We start from the raw sequence: 20049 nt of genomic DNA, 5'->3' as shown, positions 1-20049 counted from the left end.
CTGCTGTTTCACTGCCTTAGGATTGGGGGCTTCTCCTCTGTAGGGACCCAGAACCTAAGCAAGGCCTCCTCGTACAGAAACTTGCCCAGTGCTGACTCTGATTAGCACCCCCAACCTAAAGCACAACTCTTTGTTGTTTTGTTTTATTTCAAGATGGGATTTCTCTGTGTGGCCTTGGCTGTCCTGGAACTCGCTCTGTAGACCAGGCTGGCCTTAAACTCAGAGATTCACCTACCGCTGCCCCTGGGATTAAAGGCATGCACCACCAATGCCCTGAAAAGTCCAACTCTTTTAATGTTAGAAAATAGCTGGGCGGGCTGGAGAGATGGCTCAGCGGTTAAGAGCACTGGCTGTTCTTCCAGAGGTCCTGAGTTCAATTCCCAGCAACCACATGGTGGCTCACAACCATCTGTAATGAGATCTGGTGCCCTCTTCTGGCCTGCAGATGTATACATAATAAATATAAAATAAGTAAATAAGTAAATCTTAAAAAAAAAAAGAAAAAATAGCTGGGCATAGTGGCACCCACCTTTAATTCTTACTCAGGAGGCAGAGGCAAGTCTATCTCTGTGAGTTCAGGAGCAGCCTGATCTACATAGTGAGTTTCAGGCCAACCAGAGCGACATAGAGTTATCCTGTTTAAAAAAAAAAACAAATAAAAAATACAGAAAGCATATAAATATATAATTTAGTGTTTTATAAATTGAGACATATCCTCCACCCCTGACACTGGTAACTGCTACTCAGGTCCAGACACAGGGTACTAACTTTACAAAAGAGTTTAGTGGTATATTAAAAAGTGGAATATGAACTAAGCATGCTGGCATACAGCTATAATCTCAGCACCCCAGAGGTTGAGTTCACACCGAACCATGGCTATAGGGTGTGTGGCCCTGCGTTGTACAGGACTGCCCTCCCAGCTAAACAGCTGCCGGCTTGGGGAATTCTGCTGTGCCAATTTGCAAGAGATTATCTCCACTGGGCTTGTTGACAATTGACATCCTCAGGGGGTAGGGCAGGGAATCACAATTCTCACCTGTGTGTACCCTGCTGCTCGCGACCACCTGTCACAGACGACTCTGGCCTAACTGCTCCTGACCTCAGAGGGGCTAGAGAATTTAGGTGAGGGAAGACCCTCCCAGGGCAGAGCAGCAAAGGTGCTTGTCTATGCAGCTGTAAGAAAGTCTTGGACGTCGGTGGCAGATGCCTTATGTCCCACGAGGCACAGGCAGGTGGATCTCTGTGAGTTCGAGGTCAACCTGGTCTACAGAGAGTGGGTTCCAGGACAGCTACAGAGAGAAACCCTGTCTCAAAACAAACAAACAAAAGTCTTCAACCCTGCTGGGAAAAGACTTTCTGGTGTAGGCTCTTGGCGGAGGAACACCCACACTCCAAAAATAACCTGTTGCCCACTCTCTCTCTCTCTTTTTTTTTTTTTTGGTTTTTCGAGACAGGGTTTCTCTGTGGCTTTGAAGCCTGTCCTGGAACTAGCTCTGTAGACCAGGCTGGTCTCGAACTCACAGAGATCCGCCTGCCTCTGCCTCCCGAGTGCTGGGATTAAAGGCGTGCGCCAGCATTACCCGGCTACTCGCCCACACTCTCTAAGGAAGTCTGATAAATGCTTTGGCTCCCCATAGTGAACTCTGGTGGAACTGTGCTGGGTTTGTCATTGGGACCGTGGGAGAGAAGATGTAGAAATTGCTTATGCTTCCTCCAGGGAAGGAATTTTAGCAACATCCTGTCTCTGAAACACCCAAACAACAAGAAAGAGAAGTTTACAATATGATTGCTTCGTCTGGAAGAGCCTACCCTAGAAACAGTCTGAGAGAAGGGACCCAGTGCCATGAAGACTTACACGCAGAGCTTGGTGCCCATGGCCGGAGTCAGAAACAAGCATCACGTGCCGCTTCCCAGATTCCACCTCTTCTATTGCTTTGATCTTCTGTAGCAGCAGGGAACAGTACCCTTCTGTTCCTTGTAAATGACTTGGTTTAAGGGGTTGTTTTACAGTAATAGAGGCGACAGGACGATGGGCTTCAGAGGAAGTCCTAAACCAGTCTCATTCAGCAGGCTTATGGCTGACTCCCAGGCACACAGGATCCTCAGGTTAAGTGACCCTAGAACCAACTCGGGTGCTACCACCTCACAGAGCCCCTCTCCCCTGGACCACTGCCCTTTGCACCCCCTACTCCTGGATCTGTATTTCTTCTGAGAGTCTAGCCTCAGTTTCCCAATTTGGTCAGTTATCAGACAGGCCTTGCGATGATCAAGACTGTTAATTTTGGGCTTTAACTGGGCTGATTAGGAATGCCCAGAAATTGGTAAAGCGTGACTTCTGGGTGTGCCTGGGAGGATGCTTCCAGGCAAGACTGGCATGCAGGTCAGCAAACTGAGGTCACCCCCTTATGTGGTTGGAATTAATCTGCTTGGTTAGGGTCTGGGAGGGAGCAGAATAGAGGAAAAAGGAGAAACTGTCTCTGATTCTTCTTCCTTAGTTGGGTGTGGTTCTTCCTGCTGCTGGCCTTGGAGCTCAGTCTCGGTCCTTTGGCTACCTTGAATGCTGTGTCTTGAGAACTTGCTACCCTTCAGGGAGTCTGAGGCTAGAGATGTCTAACTGGGGCATATCCTAGGCCTTCTGGTCCTGAGACTTTATACTGTCTTGGTTCTGTTTCTCGGGAAATGCTGCTAAGTACAGATTTTGGCTAAAGGTCCTGTCCTGGTTCTTGTGGTAAAGCTCGAGCTATTAAAGACTCTGCCGCAGAGAGCCTGCTCAGGTCCAACGTTGGTGCTGGAGAGTAAGGACACACTCCTGTCCCCCTGGCTGAGCCGATGAGCTCCTGTCACCTTGAGGGGTCCCCCAGAACCACACAGACATCCATTCCTGGTTTTGTAGTCTCTCTCTGGCTTTGCCAGGGTGTGGGAAGTCTGGCTCCAGCACTGGGGCAGGTGCCCTAGCAATTTATAGGGCCCTAAACCCTGTTGGACACACTTGGGGGTTGTTGCTGGCTCCCCTGGCACGAGCCCTGCCCCCCCTTTCTGCACATGTTAATCCTTTGCGCTCGGCCCATCTAGCGCCAATTAATCCTGGCTGTGTCTGAGGGGCCAGCTTCAGGGGCACTGAGACTGCAATACCTGCTAGCAGCTGACATCTGAACAGGTAACTCAGAATGAAGTGGGGGCTCAGTAGGACTCCTTGGTGGGGGGGTCCCCATGCTCAGCTTCTAGCAGGGCATTGAGGAGATGAAGTAGACCAGATGGGAGAGCTGTAATGCCGCCTCCCGTGATTTAGACTTTGGTAGCTTCAGGGCAGCCTGAGAAATGAAGACTTAAGGTCCCACTATGGTTTGGGGGAGCCTAGGAATCTGTGTTTTCTCTAGCTCCTCAGAAGATTCTCAGAATGCTGGCGGTTCGACAGAAGCCTGGGTGGCTAGCCCTAGGTCATCTTCCTGCCTCAGCCTCGCTCTTTAAAGTTGGAGGGCAGCAAGATGGTCCTCCAAATTCCCATCCAGAAAACTGGCCTAGGAGGCCTCTTCCCGAGTAATTTCCAGACAGTTCAGAAACGCAAGCCAGGATTGTTGCCCACTGGTCCTCCAGCAGAGGACAAAAGAAGGCAGTCAGGGTCCAAGCAGATTTGAGAGTAAACGTGTCTTGACCAGAGTCAACCTTAGACAATTTTATTAGTCTGAGGATGGCTATCCCCCTTACAGGGAGTAGGGGAGGGCAAGATGGTCGGAAGAATGAGTGTTGTCAGAGGGGTGTGGTAGCCAGGCTTTGAGGAGGGCTTTCCTCAGGTCTGGTTCCATGGCTGCTGATAGTTGGCTGGGGTCTGTGCTTTCTACCATCCCACACATGTGACCTCGGGAGGAAGTCGCTGTGTCCACACCCTCGAACCAGCAGGGAACTAGAACCCAGGGGTTGTATCCGGCCCCCCATCACTTTACTGTAGGCTGAGCTGACTCTGCAGCTTTCTTTCTTGGCAACTTGCTGTGTGGCTGGATGGCTGGCCCCTGATGTCCTCCTCTCCTTGTTCTACCTTGCTCCTTCCATATTTCTCCTCCTATTTATTCTCTCTGCCTGCCAGCCCTGCCTATCCTTTCTCCTGCCTTGCTATTGGCTGTTCAGCTCTTTATTTTTTTATTTTTTTGCTTTTTCGAGACAGGGTTTCTCTGTGGTTTTGGAGCCTGTCCTGGAACTAGCTCTTGTAGACCAGGCTGGTCTTGAACTCACAGAGATCCGCCTGCCTCTGCCTCCCAAGTGCTGGGATTAAAGGCGTGCGCTACCATCGCCCGGCTGTTCAGATCTTTATTAGCTCATCAGGTGTTTTAGACAGGCAAACAATCACAGTGTCATAGAGTTAAACAAAAGCAACATGAAAGAATGCAACACATCTTTGCATCATTAAAACAAATGTTTCACAGCATAAACAAAAGTAACACAGCTTAAAATAATTTTCCACAACATCAATTTGTTAGTGTTTCGAGACAGGGTTTCTCTATGTAGTCTTGGCTGTCCTGGAACTCACTCTTAGACCAGGCTGGCCTCGAACTCACAGATTTGCATCCTGAGTGCTGGGATTAAAGGTGTGCACCACCATGCCTGGCTTCTCTTAATGGATTTTATTCTCACACTCGGCTCACAAGGTAGGGACTATCAAGGTCACTTGGTTTTGTTCAGGCTGACCTTGAACTGCTTATCCTTCTGCCTTCCCGGCTCAAGTACTGGAGTCTAAGTACCACCATGCCTGGCTGCAGTGCCCCCACTTTACAGACAGGCACACAGAGGCGAGAGGAGTCAAACTGATCTGCTCATGACAATGTTAGAGCATGCACATCTTCTGTTCAAACAACTGTGCTTCTTCCTTTCCAGCGTTTCCACATCCCCGCTATCGGCGGCATCACTACTTAATGCAGGCTCACATGATGAGCGCTCAGATTCTTTCTAATAGCTAGCCTCTGATAACATTGCAGAAATATTTTAAATTTTTGAATGCTTTATTTGAACCATTATTCCCGCAGCTTGGAAATGGATAAGTAAAGTGTGCAAAATCCATACCATAGAATACTACTCCATAATAGAAATAAATGAATTAGTGCCAGTAACACACAGAAGAATCTCAGATGTGTATGTTAAATGAAAGAAATCATGCTCAAAGGCCACGTATGATATAGAAACTCTGGGATCTCTATATCCGGAATTCTATATTCTGGAATTCAGACTGAAGGGGCAAGAAGCAGATAAGCATTTCTGGGGCTGGGGTGGAAAGAGGGCTGCTCATAAAAGAAACTCTTTTGAAGATTTATTTTTAATGTGTACGTGTGTACATATTTCATGTATGCGTGGATGCTCACAGAGGCCAGAAGAAAATATTGGATCTCCCGTAACTGAGGTTACAGGTGTCTGTGAGCTGCCTGCTGTGGATGCTGGGAACTAAATGTGGGTCCTCTGGTGCTCTTAACCATGGCACCATCTCTCCAGCCCTACTGCAGAAATATTTTCATTTATTTATTTATTTATTTTTATTTTTTAAATATTTATTTATTTATTTATTATGTATACAATATTCTGTTGTGTGTATGCCTGCAGGCCAGAAGAGGGCACCAGACCTCTTTACAGATGGTTGTGAGCCACCATGTGGTTGCTGGGAATTGAACTCAGGACCTTTGGAAGAGCAGGCAATGCTTTTAACCACTGAGCCATCTCTCCAGCCCTGTAGAAATATTTTTAAAGATAAACTGTGGTAAAGGGCATATGCAACCCACAAAGTGGCCGTGGATGAGGAGCATTCGGCACAGTTAAAGACTCTGCTATAGGAAGTCTTACAGCCAGTGGTTACCCGCCCACTAGGGCGTGGCCTCTTACACTATACATGCTGACGTAGAACGTGTGTCCGCTCTTTCAGGTTGTGGGATTCGGTTTCTATTCTCCGTTCAAGCAGAGGATTCTGATTTGTGAGTTTACCCCTAAATAAATAACCACCGATTTCTTTGAAGTGTCCTTCCACATCTGGCACCCAACGTGGATTCGGACTTTACACCTACTGGGTGGACGCCATGGCCCAGTCTCCCCACCTTGCCCGCTTGGCTTGCTTTTAAAAAACTAAGCAGTTTTTTTGCCCATTGCAGGCACCAATATGTTGGGCTGGGTCCAGAAGGTACTGCCTCAGCCTCCAGAGACCCCTCAGAAGACTAAGGAGGAAGCAGAACCAGAGCCAGAACCAGAGCTGGAGCCTGAGGCAAAACCAGAACCTGAACCAGAGCCTCAGCTGGAGCAGGAACCAGAGCCAGAATCCGAAATAGCACCTGAAGAGGATGTGCCAGAGACCCCAACCCTGGTGAGGGGAGAGGGGGCAAGGGCAGGCTGGTCTTGCTGCTCAGGGACTCACAGCCTGAACCACCTGATCCCCATGGGCTGCTCAAGAAAGAAAGCGGGAGGGCTGGAGAGATGGAGAGATGGCTCAGTGGTTAAGAGCATTGCCTGCTCTTCCAAAGGTCCTGAGTTCAATTCCCAGCAACCACATGGTGGCTCAACCATCTGTAATGAGGTCTAGTGCCCTCTTCTGGCCTGCAGGCGTACACACAGACAGAATATTGTATACATAATAAATAAATAAATATTAAAAAAAAAAAGAAAAGAAAAGAAAGAAAGCAGGAGCCAGCAGGACTTGTGGTCACTCAAGTGCACATCTCAGTTGGCTCAGTGCACATCTCAGTGAGGCTACTCAGGCCACAGAGAGTGGATAAGTTTGCTCACGGCTGTTTCTGTGAAAGGTGAAACAGGCTGTGTGGGCCATGCCGTGTCTTAGTTGGCTCAGCCCCGCCAGCTACAGTATGAACACAGCTGGGCAGAATGGGTAACAAGTTGTGAGCTGCCAATGTGGGTGCTGGGAATTGAACCCGGGTCCTCTAGAAGAGCAGTCAGTGCTCTTAGTTGGTACGTAAGTTAGTTACTGGTTTCTGAGACAAGGATTCTCTGTGTAGCCTTGGCTATCCTGGAACTCACTTTTATCGACACAAGCATGGCTGTATGCTGATACACTTTACTTGTGAGACTGGAGAAATGGCTCAGAGGGCAAAAGCATTTACCATGCAAGCATGTGGACCTGAGTTCAAATCCCCAGAACCTAGGTGAAATCTGGGTGCAGTTGAATGAACATATGTTGTCCCAGCACTTCCCCAGAGAGTTGGGAGCAAAGAGGAGAATCCCCGGAGGCCCATGTCCCAGCTAATCTGGCTAACACATCTCAAAGCAAGGCGAAAGGCAAGGACTGACACCCAAAATTGTTCTCTAAATATGTACATGGTACATACATCATATACACATACATTCTCTATTTACAAAAACAAGCAATAGGCTATAAATGTCCTGCGGCTGTGGCTGTCAGTCTCTTGAGTTTAGAGTAGACTGAGACACTTTAGACTCTGGTCTGTTTATTACCAGTTCCTAAGGAGATCCAGAAATAGCTCCAAAATAGAATCACATCACTTCCTTCAGCTGGTATTTATTTTGTAGGAAGACTTTCTCAGTTTAGGAAGTAGGAAATTAATATAGGTTTTTATTTATTTATTTTTTTAGAATATTTATTTATTATGTATACAATATTTTGTCTGTGTGTATGCCTGCAGGCCAGAAGAGGGCACCAGATAGATTCCATTACAGATGGTTGTGAGCCACCATGTGGTTGCTGGGAATTGAACTCAGGACCTCTGGAAGAGCAGGCAATGCTCTTAACCTCTGAGCCATCTCTCCAGCCCTAATATAGGTTTTTAAAAACAGCATTTTTAAAGATTTGTTTTAAATATTATATATAACTGTGTGTGTGTGTGTGTGTGTGTGCTCTTGTGAGTGCAGTGACCAAAGAGGCCAGAAGAGGGCATCATTCCTTGAGGATAGTAGTGACTGCCTAACAGGTGGGAAAACGAGTCCTCTGCAAGCAGCAAGTATTCTTAACCACTGAGCTATCTCTCTGGCCTCTTAAACAGTATTTTATTTTCTAAGCATCTTTTAACATTAGTGTTCCAAGGATAACAGCAATGGATATGCTAAAGTAGGCAACACAAGAACTACAGGTAACGAAAGCAGGAGAAAGAGTCTCCCCCAGGGAAGAACATCAATTGGGTATCCAATACCAAATGGCCAGCCCTGAAAGCATACATACAAGTAACATTTACAGATTGAGCAGGTTGCATTTATGTATTTAGAAATATATTTGTATACACGCTATGTATATAACAACAATTAATGAATAAAGAGGCCATGGATTTGAAAAAGAGAAAGGAGGGGTTTATGGGAGAGTTTAAAGGGAGGAAAAAGAAGGGAGAAGTGTAATAATTATATTATCTTAAAAAATAAATGATTAGCCGGGCAATGGTGGCGCACGCCTTTAATCCCAGCACTCGGTAGGCAGAGGCAGGCGGATCTCTGTGAGTTCGAGACCAGCCTGGTCTACAGAGCTAGTTCCAGGACAGGCTCCAAAGCCACAGAGAAACCCTGTCTCGAAAAACCAAAAAAAAAAAAAAAAATGATTAGGGGGCTGGAGAGATGGTTCAGAGGTTAAGAGCATTGCCTGCTTATCCAAAGGTCCTGAGTTCAATTTTCAGCAACCACATGGTGGCTCACAGCCATCTGTAATGGGGTCTGGTGCCCTCTTCGGGCCTTCAGGCATACACACAGACAGAATATTGTATACATAATAAATAAATAAATATTTTTAAGAAATAAATCATTAAAAAAATAAAAGAGCTGAGCAGTGGTGGCATATACCTTTAATCCCAGCACTTAGGAGGCAGAGTGAGGCAATTCTCTGAGTTCTAGGCCAGCCTGGTCTACACAGAGAAACTTTGTCTCGAAAAACCAATAGTTAACTAACAAACCAGTCAACTCACTAACTAACTAACTAATTTTAAACAGGATTAGTGTTCCACTGAGTACATACACTTTGGGACTTGACACAGATTTTCAAAAAAAAAATTTTTTTTTTCAAGACAGGGTTTCTCTGTGTAGCCCAGGCTGTCCTGGAACTAGCTCTTATAGAACAGGCTGGCCTCAAGCTCATAGAGATCCGCCTGCCTCTGCCTCCTGAGTGCTGGGATTAAAGGTGTGTGCCACCACTGCCTGGCCGATTTTTAAAAATTTATTCCGTTTATGCGCAGAGTCAGAGGACAACTCTTTGTGGGCGTGTCCTCAGCAGACAGCAAGCACCCTTAAAAGCATCTCAACCAGCCCTTCATTTTTAATTCCAACTGCTCAACCACCATGGACCAGTTAGCAGTTTGCACCGGCACTGGCCCATATACCACATATCGAGGAACATTTTTCTAGCATGTTCCTTCAAGCGTATCAAAAACTTGCCAGTTCGGCATCTCATCCCTTCAGGAGCCTGATGACAATTAATTCAGCAGCTTAATGAAGCAGATTTCATTTGGCTTCTAATTGATGTGAGATCCTGTGCTTAGAGCAAAAGGCATAAAGAATCATACAGGCATTGTCCCTGGGAGTCTATAGACAAGTACCCATGAGCTCCTTCTACTAGGAGAAAGGGCTAGTAAGGTAGCCAGCTCCAACACTGCTCTTAGAGTTTCCGGGAACTCATAGACAACGGTCATTTAACCTCCAAAATTGGAGGCTGGTGGGGCGTGTTTAGGCACAGAGACTGGTGGGGGAGTTTTAACTGGGGAGATGCTGAGGCAAGGTATTTCTGGAAGAAGAAAGGTTGCCCGTGGGCGAGTGCAGAGTGTGTTTAGGAACCGGCAATAGAGTGTGTATGTGTGTACATGTGTATGTGCTTATGGTTTATTCATGATGGCATACTGTGGGCACACTTGGGTATTTCAGATTTGGGTCTGCATGCCTATGTGTGTATATTTGTATGCATATTCATGCATGGTTTTTTCTGTGCACACGATTCCATGTGTATGTGCATATTTCTGAGTATGAGCTTATGTGTTTGTGCATACACATTTCTGTGTCTGTTCTTTGTTTTTGTTTCTTTTTCTTTTTTGTTTTTTTGAGATAGAGTTTTTCTGTAGCTTTGAAGCCTGTCTTGGAACTCCCTCTGTAGACCAGGCTGGCCTTGAACTCACAGATATCCACCTGTCTCTGCCCCCCCAGTACTGGAATTAAAGGCTTGTGCCACCACCACCTGGCACGTGTCTGTTCTTACATTTGCACATCCCTGTATACAAACATATTTTATATGCCACGTGTATACGCGTGTATATTTTAGATGTGTGTATATTTGTATATGTATACATGTGTATATATGCATGCTTCCATAATTGTACAAATGCCTATTTATGTGATTGAACACATACATGTATGTGTATATGCAAATTTCTGTATTTATACACATGCAAATGTGTCTGCATGTGCATGTGTTAATGTGTATGTACTCTGACATGTCTATGTACAAGTGTGTGTGCATATGTGTATATGAATATAGTTGTATTGCTGACATGTCTACATGGAGGTAGATACAAGTGTATTTGTATGGATACACTTGTTTTGTATATGTATGCATGCATACATATCACCATTATATGCACAACAATGTGATATGCATGATCATGTCTATATAGACATAAATGTGACTTTAGAGAGGAATGGGCCTCTTGGGAGACCAGGTATGAAGTATGGGACTCTTTTCCAGAGGCCCAGAAGTGTGTCTCTTTGCTGCCCACTGTCCTCTGGGCTCAGGTATGGGTATACAGCTGTGGCTGTCTGCATGGATGCCCATGCATGGCTGTCTATAGCTGCACATGGTGTGCAGGAGTAGAGGAGGCTGCAGGAACAGGAGGGAGGTGAATAGCAGTGGCAAGAAGGAAAGTTTGGGCACTGGGAGGAAGAGGCCTGACGGGGGAGCACATCTGACCCCTGTTCTCCAAGTCTGTCCTATGGTTCCTCCCTCTTCTCAGGCCACTGAGTGGGGGATATGAGGCTGGGAGATGAGGCCCAAGGGTCCTGGGTGGGGGAGAGGCCAGCAGGACTTACAGAGATGATCCTGAAATGAGTCATTCAACTTTGGGGGCTGCTGGGGTGAACCAGAGGCTGTGCTTTCTGCACCAGTCAGCCTCATCAAGACTGACGGGTCCTGTTTGAACCCCACAGCCGCCTGAGGAGCCAATGGAAGAGGAAGATGTGGCTGAGGCTGGTCCTAGCCTTCAAGGTGAGTGCTGGGACCCAGGCTGGCTGGGCAGGGGGTTGGGGTTTCCTCTCAGAGCCTATCAGTGAAGGCTCTGTGAAACCTTGGAGTGGGCTCCTGGGGCCTTTTCAGCTCTAATCCCTTTGTGGCCTCTTTCTGTCCTGCCTCTGACTTGATCTCCCCAGCAAGGAAGAGATAGGCCTCTCTTGGGTCCACATTTGAAATATGGGACTTTTTTTTTTTTTTTTTGCCAGAGGCCCAGAAAACTGACCCTCCTCAGTCTACCCCTCAGGCCCAGGTGGCTGTTGCCAAGGTGAACAGGTACCATATCACCCTCTCTCCTCCCAACTGCCCCTTCAGAGAGCCACTGGCATGCAAGAGTCCCTGGCCATTCAATAGAGGCCCAGAGCATCAGGGACTGACTGGGGGAGCTTTCATGGAAGCTGGGGGTGCTCTGAGTACAATAGGGATGGCGGGCAAGAGAGGGAAGGCCACAGTAATATTGGGGGGCCAGAATGATTTCAGTGCTGGGGTGACTTCAGGCAACTGGAGCTGCCGATTTCCCAGTGAAGCCCACGTTCCTGACGCTTAGCCATTTTAGTCCAGATTGTTTGTCCAACAAAACACATATTGGGCTGGGGCTAACGAAAGGCAGTGACTCGGGATCCTCACATGATCAGATTAGCCTCAGCCTCTGCCTCCAGAGAGAGGACCAGATGTGAGGATGCTGGCAGCAGCAAGCTAATTGGGGTATGGAGAGAGGCTGGGCTATTTGAAGCAACTGGAGGGCAGGCTCCGAAATTCTCCCTCACCTGCTTGGCTAGGGACTGGAGGGTACCCTGTGCTTTCCAGAGAGGAAGCAAGGTTTGAAAGACTCACCATGTGGGGATAGTAGCTTGATTTATGTCAAGTCCTTTGGGATATATGGACTGCCACTCAGATGGTGTGGGAATTGATACCGGTGGTGTTTCTATCCCTTGGCAGCCCCAGCTCTTGGGTGCTGACCTGGTTCTGGAAGGGCATGGAGAAGGTCGTTCCACAGCCTGTCTACAGCAGCAAGGGGGGCCAGAACCTGGTTGCTGGAGTGGAAGACCCAGATCAGGTACAAGGGCCGGTGACCTGCGGGTGGAGGAGGGGTCAGCAGAGGGTTGTGGGGCCGGGGAGGCTGTTCCTTGTCCTCCCTGTAATGTCTGTCTGTCTCAGCAGGCTGGAGTACAGATTCCGGGGCCCTGTGGCACCGGGGAATCAGGTGAGACCAAAAGGGCCCTTCCAAAGGTGGGAGCCCTAAGAGGGTACAGGGATAGGGAGTGGGGAGAATCGCGTGGTCCACGGGAGTAGCCCATCCACTGGCATTGAGTGGCCTGATTTTAAGCGGTTTCAGTGCTGCTTCGGGCTGACGTGGCGTTTCAGGCAGTGTTTGCTCTTGATGAAATTATGGTTGCTCTCTCTTTTCCCCTCTTCCCCTCCCCCTTCTTCATCTTTTCTTCGTCTCCTCTCACTCTCTTCTCTTTCCCTTTTTTTCCTTCCTTCCTCTTTCTCCATTGACTTCCTGGATGTTTTCAATTTGTTAATTTATTGTTTTAACTGAGATGTAAAACACAACCTCGTGCATTTTAATGGCTGCTGGCAATGTTTGGTTCCCCACGTGATCCCTTCTGTAGATTTTGAGATACTGTCTGTATCGGCCCCCTGCGCAGCCAGGACTCCTGACGACGCTGTCTGGAGTGCAGCTTTGTACCCACTGAGCAATATTTCTTCATCCTGCCCCCCTGTCTTTACTTCCTGACTCTGTAGGGTCTGCAGATGGTTCAGACGAAGCTTCCAGGGCTCACAATACTGAGTAAGTCATTGTTAGCAAGTGTCACTCTTGTCTATAGTGGGCCAAGCAGTGTGCGCAGAGCTGAGAGCCTTGGGGTCAAAAGCAGGGTCTATTGTTACCTCTGGTGTGACCCGAAGCATGTTCTTTCTCTCCTCCTCCTCCTCTTCCTCCTCCTCCTCCTCCTCCTCCTCCTCCTCCTCCTCCTCCTCCTCCTCCTCCTCCTCCTCCTCCTCCTCCTCCTCCTCCTTCTTCTTTTTCATGGGGGAGGAGGGTTGAGACAGGGTTTCTCTGTGTAACCTTGGCTGGTCTGGAACTAGCTTTGTAGACCAGGCTGACCTCAAACTCATAGAGATCTGCCTGTCTCTGCCTCCCGAGAGCTGGGACACCTTTAATTCCAGTATTCAGAAGGCAGAGGAAGGTGGGTCTCTGCGAGTTTGAAGCCAGCCTGGTCTACAGAGTGAGTTCCAGGACAGCCACAGGAGTTACACAGACAGACCTTGTCTCGAGAAAAAAAAAGTGTGCGCCACCATGCCTAGCCTCTTCCCTCTTTTTAACCCCTGTCTGTAGCATGGGGTGGTATAAACACCACGCTGCCTGTGCTTTCTGTTGCTTGCTGGAGACCCTGTGCTGGGCCACCTCTGAGAAGGAAACAGGCATGGATAAGCTCTGTGCACACAGCCTTCTGGGAGTTTGGGCTTATGTGGTGTCTGGGAACAGGACTTGGACCACAGTGCAGAATATGCTACTTGGTTGTCTCAGCCTCATAGTTTAGGACCTCTCAAAAGAAGCTAGCTGCCTTATCAGTGAGGGTGTCAGGTCACATGGGGACAATGACACCTTGGGGAGCCTGCTTGGGGGGGGGTTCTGTCCACTTTATCCACCTCTGACTGGTGTAACTGCAGAGCCTCCTGTGTTTAAAGTCACAGATGGGTGGTGGTGGTTCACGCCTTGAATCTCTGCGCTCAGGAGGCAGAGGCAGGTGGATGTGAGTTCAAGGCCAGCCTGATCTACAGAGTGAGTTCCAGGACAGCCAAGAATATACAGAGAAACCCTGACTCAAAAAACAAAAATAATAATAATAATAAAGTCACAAACCAATCCGGACACTAGGGCACACACCTGTAACCTTTAACTCCAGAACTGGGGAGGCTGAGATTGGGGAATCATAAATTTGAACCTAGTTGGGGCTTTGTAACTGGACTCTGTCTCAAAAGCAAACCAAATAAAAAATTAAAAAAAAAATAAAGCCCAAGGCTAGAAACCTAGGACTTTATATAAAGTCCTCAATTAGTACCTGTTGCTAGTCACTTAAGTTTTCAGGTTGTCATGTCCAGTGTCAGCCTGAAGAACCGCTTTGTGATTTCCACAAGAAACCCAGACTCATGTCTTCTGTCCCAACCCCTCCTTCCATTTACCCCTTCACTCACTCATTCCTAGACTGCTGGCTCTTTGCTCCAGCTGTAGACAGCTGGTCAGGCCTAGGCCCAGTGGGCAGTAAGGTAGCTCATTTCAGGCTACTCCATTTTCTGACCTCTGACCCTTCTGCAGATCCAGCCTGTGGCTGCTCAGGTGGCTTGAGCAGAACCTGGAGAAAGTGCTGCCTCAGCCCCCTAAATCCTCTGAGGTAAGTGATGAGTTGGGGGTGGGCAGCTGACCAGTAGGGAGGGTTGGGGCCCGGGGAGCTGCCCACTCCAGCAGGCCCTGGCAACCCCCAACATCCAATGGAGCATGGATCTTCTCCTTGGAGTGTCGTTCACGGGAGGAGTGACTGACTAGGGCCTGGGGATATTTGGGAGCAAGAGAGAGCCGCTGTATTCATTTCTTTTCTTAGTAACGAGGCAAAGCTCCTGACAAAAGATACTTAAAGAGTTTATGTTAGCTCATGGTTTAAAGTGGGTATCGTCTGCCATGGTGGGGAAGCACACTGCTGGTCATAGACAGCAGGCAGAAGTGATTGCTAGTGGATCTGTCTGTCTCTGTCTGTCTGTCTGTCTCTCTCTCTCTTAAACCTTTTTTGTTGAGTCTGGCACCCCAACCCATGGTATGGTGCCACCCACATTCAGAGTGGGTCTTCTCTGTTCACTTAAGCCTCTTTGGAAACTCCCTAAGAGACCTGCCCAGAGGTGTGTCTTGTAGATCCTGAATCAAGTTAACGAAGGAGATCAGCTGTCATAGTCCCACCACCAGCACCAGGCACATGTGTATGCACACATGCATATGCATGTGAGCCCATGGGGCCAGGGCACAGGTGGTCAAGGTGGGGTATGTGCAGGGATGGCTTCGATCATGACTCACCTCTCTGTCCTCCAGGCCTGGAGAGCTGAACCTGAACCTGAACCTGAGGCTGCTGTCTTGGACCCAGGTACAGAGAAGGAACTGGGAGGGGCTTCCTAAGTGGTCACAGGCTAGGTTCCAGAGGAACCTGAGACTGAGCTGAGACTGTGTGTGTGTGTGTGTGTGTGTGTGTGTGTGTGTGTGTGTGGTCTCAGGGGAACCTTAGTGCTCAGCCAGGCAAAGGGACAGTTCAGTCCTTGCTAATACTAGAACCTCACCTTAGATCTGGGACTCAAGCAGCTACGGTCAGCTGAACTTCACAAGCTCGGCTATGTTCCTTCCCCTTCCTGTACTGTTTGGTGTTAGGGTGGTCCCCAAGGGGCTCTTCACCCAGCCATGGCAAGTTTCCAATCTGGCCCTTTATACCCAGGAGGGATGGATGAAATCCTGCTATGGGGTCTTAGTGCTGGTTCTGTCACCACTCAGATCCTCCAGAACTCCCGATGGAGACAGAGCCCACAGAGAGTCCCTCCCAGCCCAATCCTGGAACCCTGGAGCCCAAGGAGAAGCCAGCTGCAGAGCCCCAGCCTGGTTTCCAGGCCTCTTCCCTGCCACCACCTGGGGACCCTGTCAGGTGAGCACCCTGAAGGCACACCTCCCATAGGGAGCAGGCTCAGTATTTGTTCGCTGAACTAGAAAGTTAGAACATCTGCTTGGAAGAGAACTCAGACACCCCCCCCCCCCCCCGGGCAAACCTCATCAGCATGGTCCTCCATCAGCCAGGCTGGGGAGTGTACTGTTCCTTTAAACATATACCAAGTGCACACCTGCAGTCTCAAGAAGCTGAGGCAGGAGGATCATATGTTTAAGGCCAACTTGAACTCCATAGCCAGTTCTTGTCTCCAAACAAGCAACACACACACACCTGTATCAAAAGCGAATTGCATGTATTCTTTTACAGCTTCCTTTTTTTCCCACTTAAAACAAATAAGTCTCCCAGAGTCCGGAGAATTGGCTCGGTGATTAAGAATGGTTCTTTTGCGAGCATGAGAGACAGAATTCGGATCCCAGTACCCATGTGAAAGGGAGCATGGTCCTGTGCTGGACTGTAAACCCAACACTGAGGCAAAGGATGGAGACGGGGATTGTTTGCTGGCTGCTACCCTAGCTGAAAAGACTTGAGCTCTAGGTTTAGACAGAGACTCTGCCTCAGGTTTGTGGAGAGACCTTGGTTCAGCTAATGGACAGATGCTATCTCAGGTTTAGGGAGAGGCTAGGCCTCAAAGGAACAAGGCAGAGGATGATAGAGGAGGATGCCTGCCACCGTTCTCTGGGCTCTGTACTTGTGCACAGACATACACACCTGTTCATATGCATAAATCACACACACACACAGACACACACACCCCAAACTTTTTGAAGAAGTCCTTCAGAGGTGATCTTATACTCCAGTTCTACTTCATTCCTTCAATCGCTGCAAAAAAAAAAAAAAAAACTACACAGAACTTCATTTCTTTAACCACACACGAGCACTTAGAATTTTTTCACATTTTCCCTGCCCATCAAAAACCTTGTTCAGCCGGGCGGTGGTGGCGCACGCCTTTAATCCCAGCACTCGGGAGGCAGAGGCAGGCGGATCTCTGTGAGTTCGAGACCAGCCTGGTCTACAGAGCTAGTTCCAGGACAGGCTCCAAAGCCACAGGGAAACCCTGTCTCGAAAAACTAAAAAAAAAAAAAAAAAAAAAAAAAAAACCTTGTTCACACGTATTTAGTTGGCAGGAGTAAAATGTATGCACTAAAGGCCACATGCATTTGAAATCTGGGTGGGTGCTGCCTGATGCCCATCCCCTGGCTTTTGTGCGAGACTGGAAATAGAGCTGAGCTGAGCTGAGTTCCCTACCAGGGCTGTCTGGGAAGGATGGGGAGGGAAAAGGGGCCTTCGGGGTTAGAGACCTGGGGCTGGTTTCCGACATGACCTGCCTCCTGGCAGGCTTGCTCTGCCCTAATCCCCCACCCTGAGAATTCTCTTCTGGATTCAGCGCATGTCTCCACTACAGGCTGATGGAATGGCTCTTACACAGGCTGGAGATGGCCCTGCCGCAGCCTGTGCTGCACGGGAAGGCTACAGAGCAGGTGAGTGGGCAGTCAGGCAGAAGAGACCCTGGCTGGGTGGTGGTGAGGGAGGGGGTCTTGGAAGCTCAGAAAAGGGTAGGATTGTTGGCCCTGGGGATGGGGACACAGCAAGAAGGGAGCCATCAGCGGCGACTCAGTCTTGAAGCCTGTCTGTGTGCACACATTTGCTCAGGAACTGTAGCAACAGGACTGGTCTACCTGTCAGGAGCTCACAGTTTAGGGTCTTCTACTGGGGTAGAGGAGCCCAGAGATCATCTCTTGGAGCATCAAGGTAGGCTGGCTAGTGGAAGTGACCCCCAAGAATGTGCAAAGATTCAGAGACCTGGAATGACCCAGGAAGAGGTGATATACCCAGGAAGCCCACAGCCTCCATGAGTATTCCTGGCAGCTTAGAGCCCAACATGGGTGGTGGGGAAGTGGGGCCTTGGTCACCTCTTCCTTTTCTTCATCAAGAGACTAGGGCCTGATTTTCCTTTCTGGGGAATGACTCACTTCTCCACAGAAGCACCTAGAACTGGGAAGTGGCCATGTGACATTGGTCCTGGTTACTCTGGGAACCTTACTTGATCCCTGAGAAGTGGGTGAACAATTCTGTTATCACCCAACCTTGTGGAGGAAAGAAAGGAAAGAGCTTTGAAAGTAAGTCAGAAATCAGTGACTGGCCTGGACGGGTCCTACCCAGCACCTCTGAGAGGCACCTTGCTGCGGTTGTTTCTGGGCACCCTCCCTGTGTCACAGAGCCAGGGTACCATGTTCTTCCCTCGTTGTTGGCACTAGGCCTAGCGGGGATTTTCTTCTCTGTTTGATGGGAGGTGCACAAGAGCCAGACACCCTGGGTCCACACTCAGTTCTGTGCTGTGCTGAGGGAGGCCGAGCAGAAGGTACTGAAAGCCAGCCTTGTGCGCATGCCTGTCATCATGCTGTCTCCGAAGGGCATTTCCAAGCTCAAAGGGGCTGTGGTGCGGGAACCATTAGCTAATGAAGATGCTGTAGTGACAAAGGACTCTGGGGACCATGGCAGCAGGGGACACAGGTACAATAGAGAGAAGATTTCCAGGTGCTGGGAGGAGAGGATGGCCTTCTCATAGAGTGAGCAGAGGAGAAGGCGTTCCAGCCTGAGCAAAAGCTGGGAACAGGCTGCGGTCCTGGAGGGAGAAGGAACCCGATCAGCGGGCAGCCAGGAGAGGGGAGGTGACTCATATGCCGTGGTGACAGGAGCTCCAGAGGCAGGTGAGACAGCCATTGCAATCTTCTCTTTTCTCCCCCTGTAGGAACCTGGCTGCCCTGAGACATGTGATGTGCAGACCAGTAAGTATCCCACTCAAGGGCCCCATGTTCACTTTCTGATATACTCAGGTCTGAGTGTGAGGCACATTTAGGGTCTCCTAACCTGGAGTTCAGAGAGCCCCCTCCCACTCAGCGTCTCTGGAGAGCAGTGACAGAGTTGGAGGCTACAGCGTTTCCTCTTTGGCTTCCGGCCTCTATCAGGAAAACAACTGCGAAGCCAAGTCCACACCCTTTCCTGCTGGCAATCACCCAGAATGGAGACCAGACTCTGGAAGCTGGGCAACGTGGGTTTGGCTGAGCAGAGTTGGGAAAGTGGGGGAGGGATGGGATGTTATTGGGAAACAGATTCTAGGGACTCCATAGCCTTTGAATCAGGAATCCCTCCCTTGTGATGAGTTGGAAGGTATGTGGTAGCATTACTGGAAGGCAGAAGATTGAGGTCAGGCAGGGACAGAAAGGGGCAGCACTACTTAAAGTAGGTAATATACTGCAGATGGCAGATAGACATTCATGCATGTATCCATCCTCTGCTTGACGGACGACTCCTTAGATACCCATCCATCCATCCATCCTTCCATCCATCCATCCATCCATCCTTCCATCCATCCATCCATCCATCCACCATCCATCCATCCACCATCCATCCATCCATCCTTCCATCCATCCATCCATCCACCATCCATCCATCCACCATCCATCCATCCATCCTTCCATCCATCCATCCATCCTTCCATCCATCCATTCACCATCCATCCATCCATCCTTCCATCCATCCATCCTTCCATCCATCCATCCATCCACCATCCATCCATCCATCCTTCCATCCATCCATCCATCCTTCCATCCATCCATCCATCCTTCCATCCATCCTTCCATCCATCCATCCATCCACCATCCATCCATCCATCCTTCCATCCATCCATCCATCCTTCCATCCATCCATCCATCCTTCCATCCATCCATCCATCCTTCCATCCATCCATCCATCCTCTGCTTGACGACTCCTTAGATACCCATCCATCCATCCTTCCATCCATCCATCCATCCATCCTTCCATCCATCCATCCTTCCATCCATCCATCCATCCATCCATCCATCCATCCATCCTTCCATCCATCCATCCTTCCATCCATCCATCCATCCTTCCATCCATCCATCCATCCATCCATCCTTCCATCCATCCATCCATCCACCATCCATCCATCCATCCACCATCCATCCATCCATCCACCATCCATCCATCCATCCACCATCCATCCATCCACCATCCATCCATCCATCCTTCCATCCATCCATCCATCCATCCTTCCATCCATCCATTCACCATCCATCCATCCATCCTTCCATCCATCCATCCTTCCATCCTTCCATCCATCCATCCACCATCCATCCATCCATC

General features: G+C 48.9%; 1 protein-coding gene across 1 annotated transcript in view; it reads left to right on the top strand.

Annotated features, from left to right (window-relative positions):
* Positions 1-6130: 6130 nt before the first annotated feature.
* Positions 6131-20049, top strand: part of Cngb1 (cyclic nucleotide gated channel subunit beta 1) — a 66458-nt gene continuing 52539 nt past the window's right edge. Inside the window, exons 1-11 of the mRNA XM_075978009.1 lie at positions 6131-6331; positions 11104-11161; positions 11392-11458; positions 12122-12239; positions 12344-12386; positions 12932-12977; positions 14505-14580; positions 15267-15318; positions 15717-15864; positions 17288-17363; positions 18635-18671. Coding sequence (XP_075834124.1) covers positions 6131-6331; positions 11104-11161; positions 11392-11458; positions 12122-12239; positions 12344-12386; positions 12932-12977; positions 14505-14580; positions 15267-15318; positions 15717-15864; positions 17288-17363; positions 18635-18671 — 922 coding nt within the window. The remainder of the gene's footprint in view (positions 6332-11103; positions 11162-11391; positions 11459-12121; positions 12240-12343; positions 12387-12931; positions 12978-14504; positions 14581-15266; positions 15319-15716; positions 15865-17287; positions 17364-18634; positions 18672-20049) is intronic.

The sequence above is a fragment of the Microtus pennsylvanicus genome, chromosome 6 (assembly GCF_037038515.1).
Source record: "Microtus pennsylvanicus isolate mMicPen1 chromosome 6, mMicPen1.hap1, whole genome shotgun sequence".
NCBI lineage: Eukaryota > Metazoa > Chordata > Mammalia > Rodentia > Cricetidae > Microtus > Microtus pennsylvanicus.
This window is presented reverse-complemented; position numbering and strand designations above follow the sequence as displayed.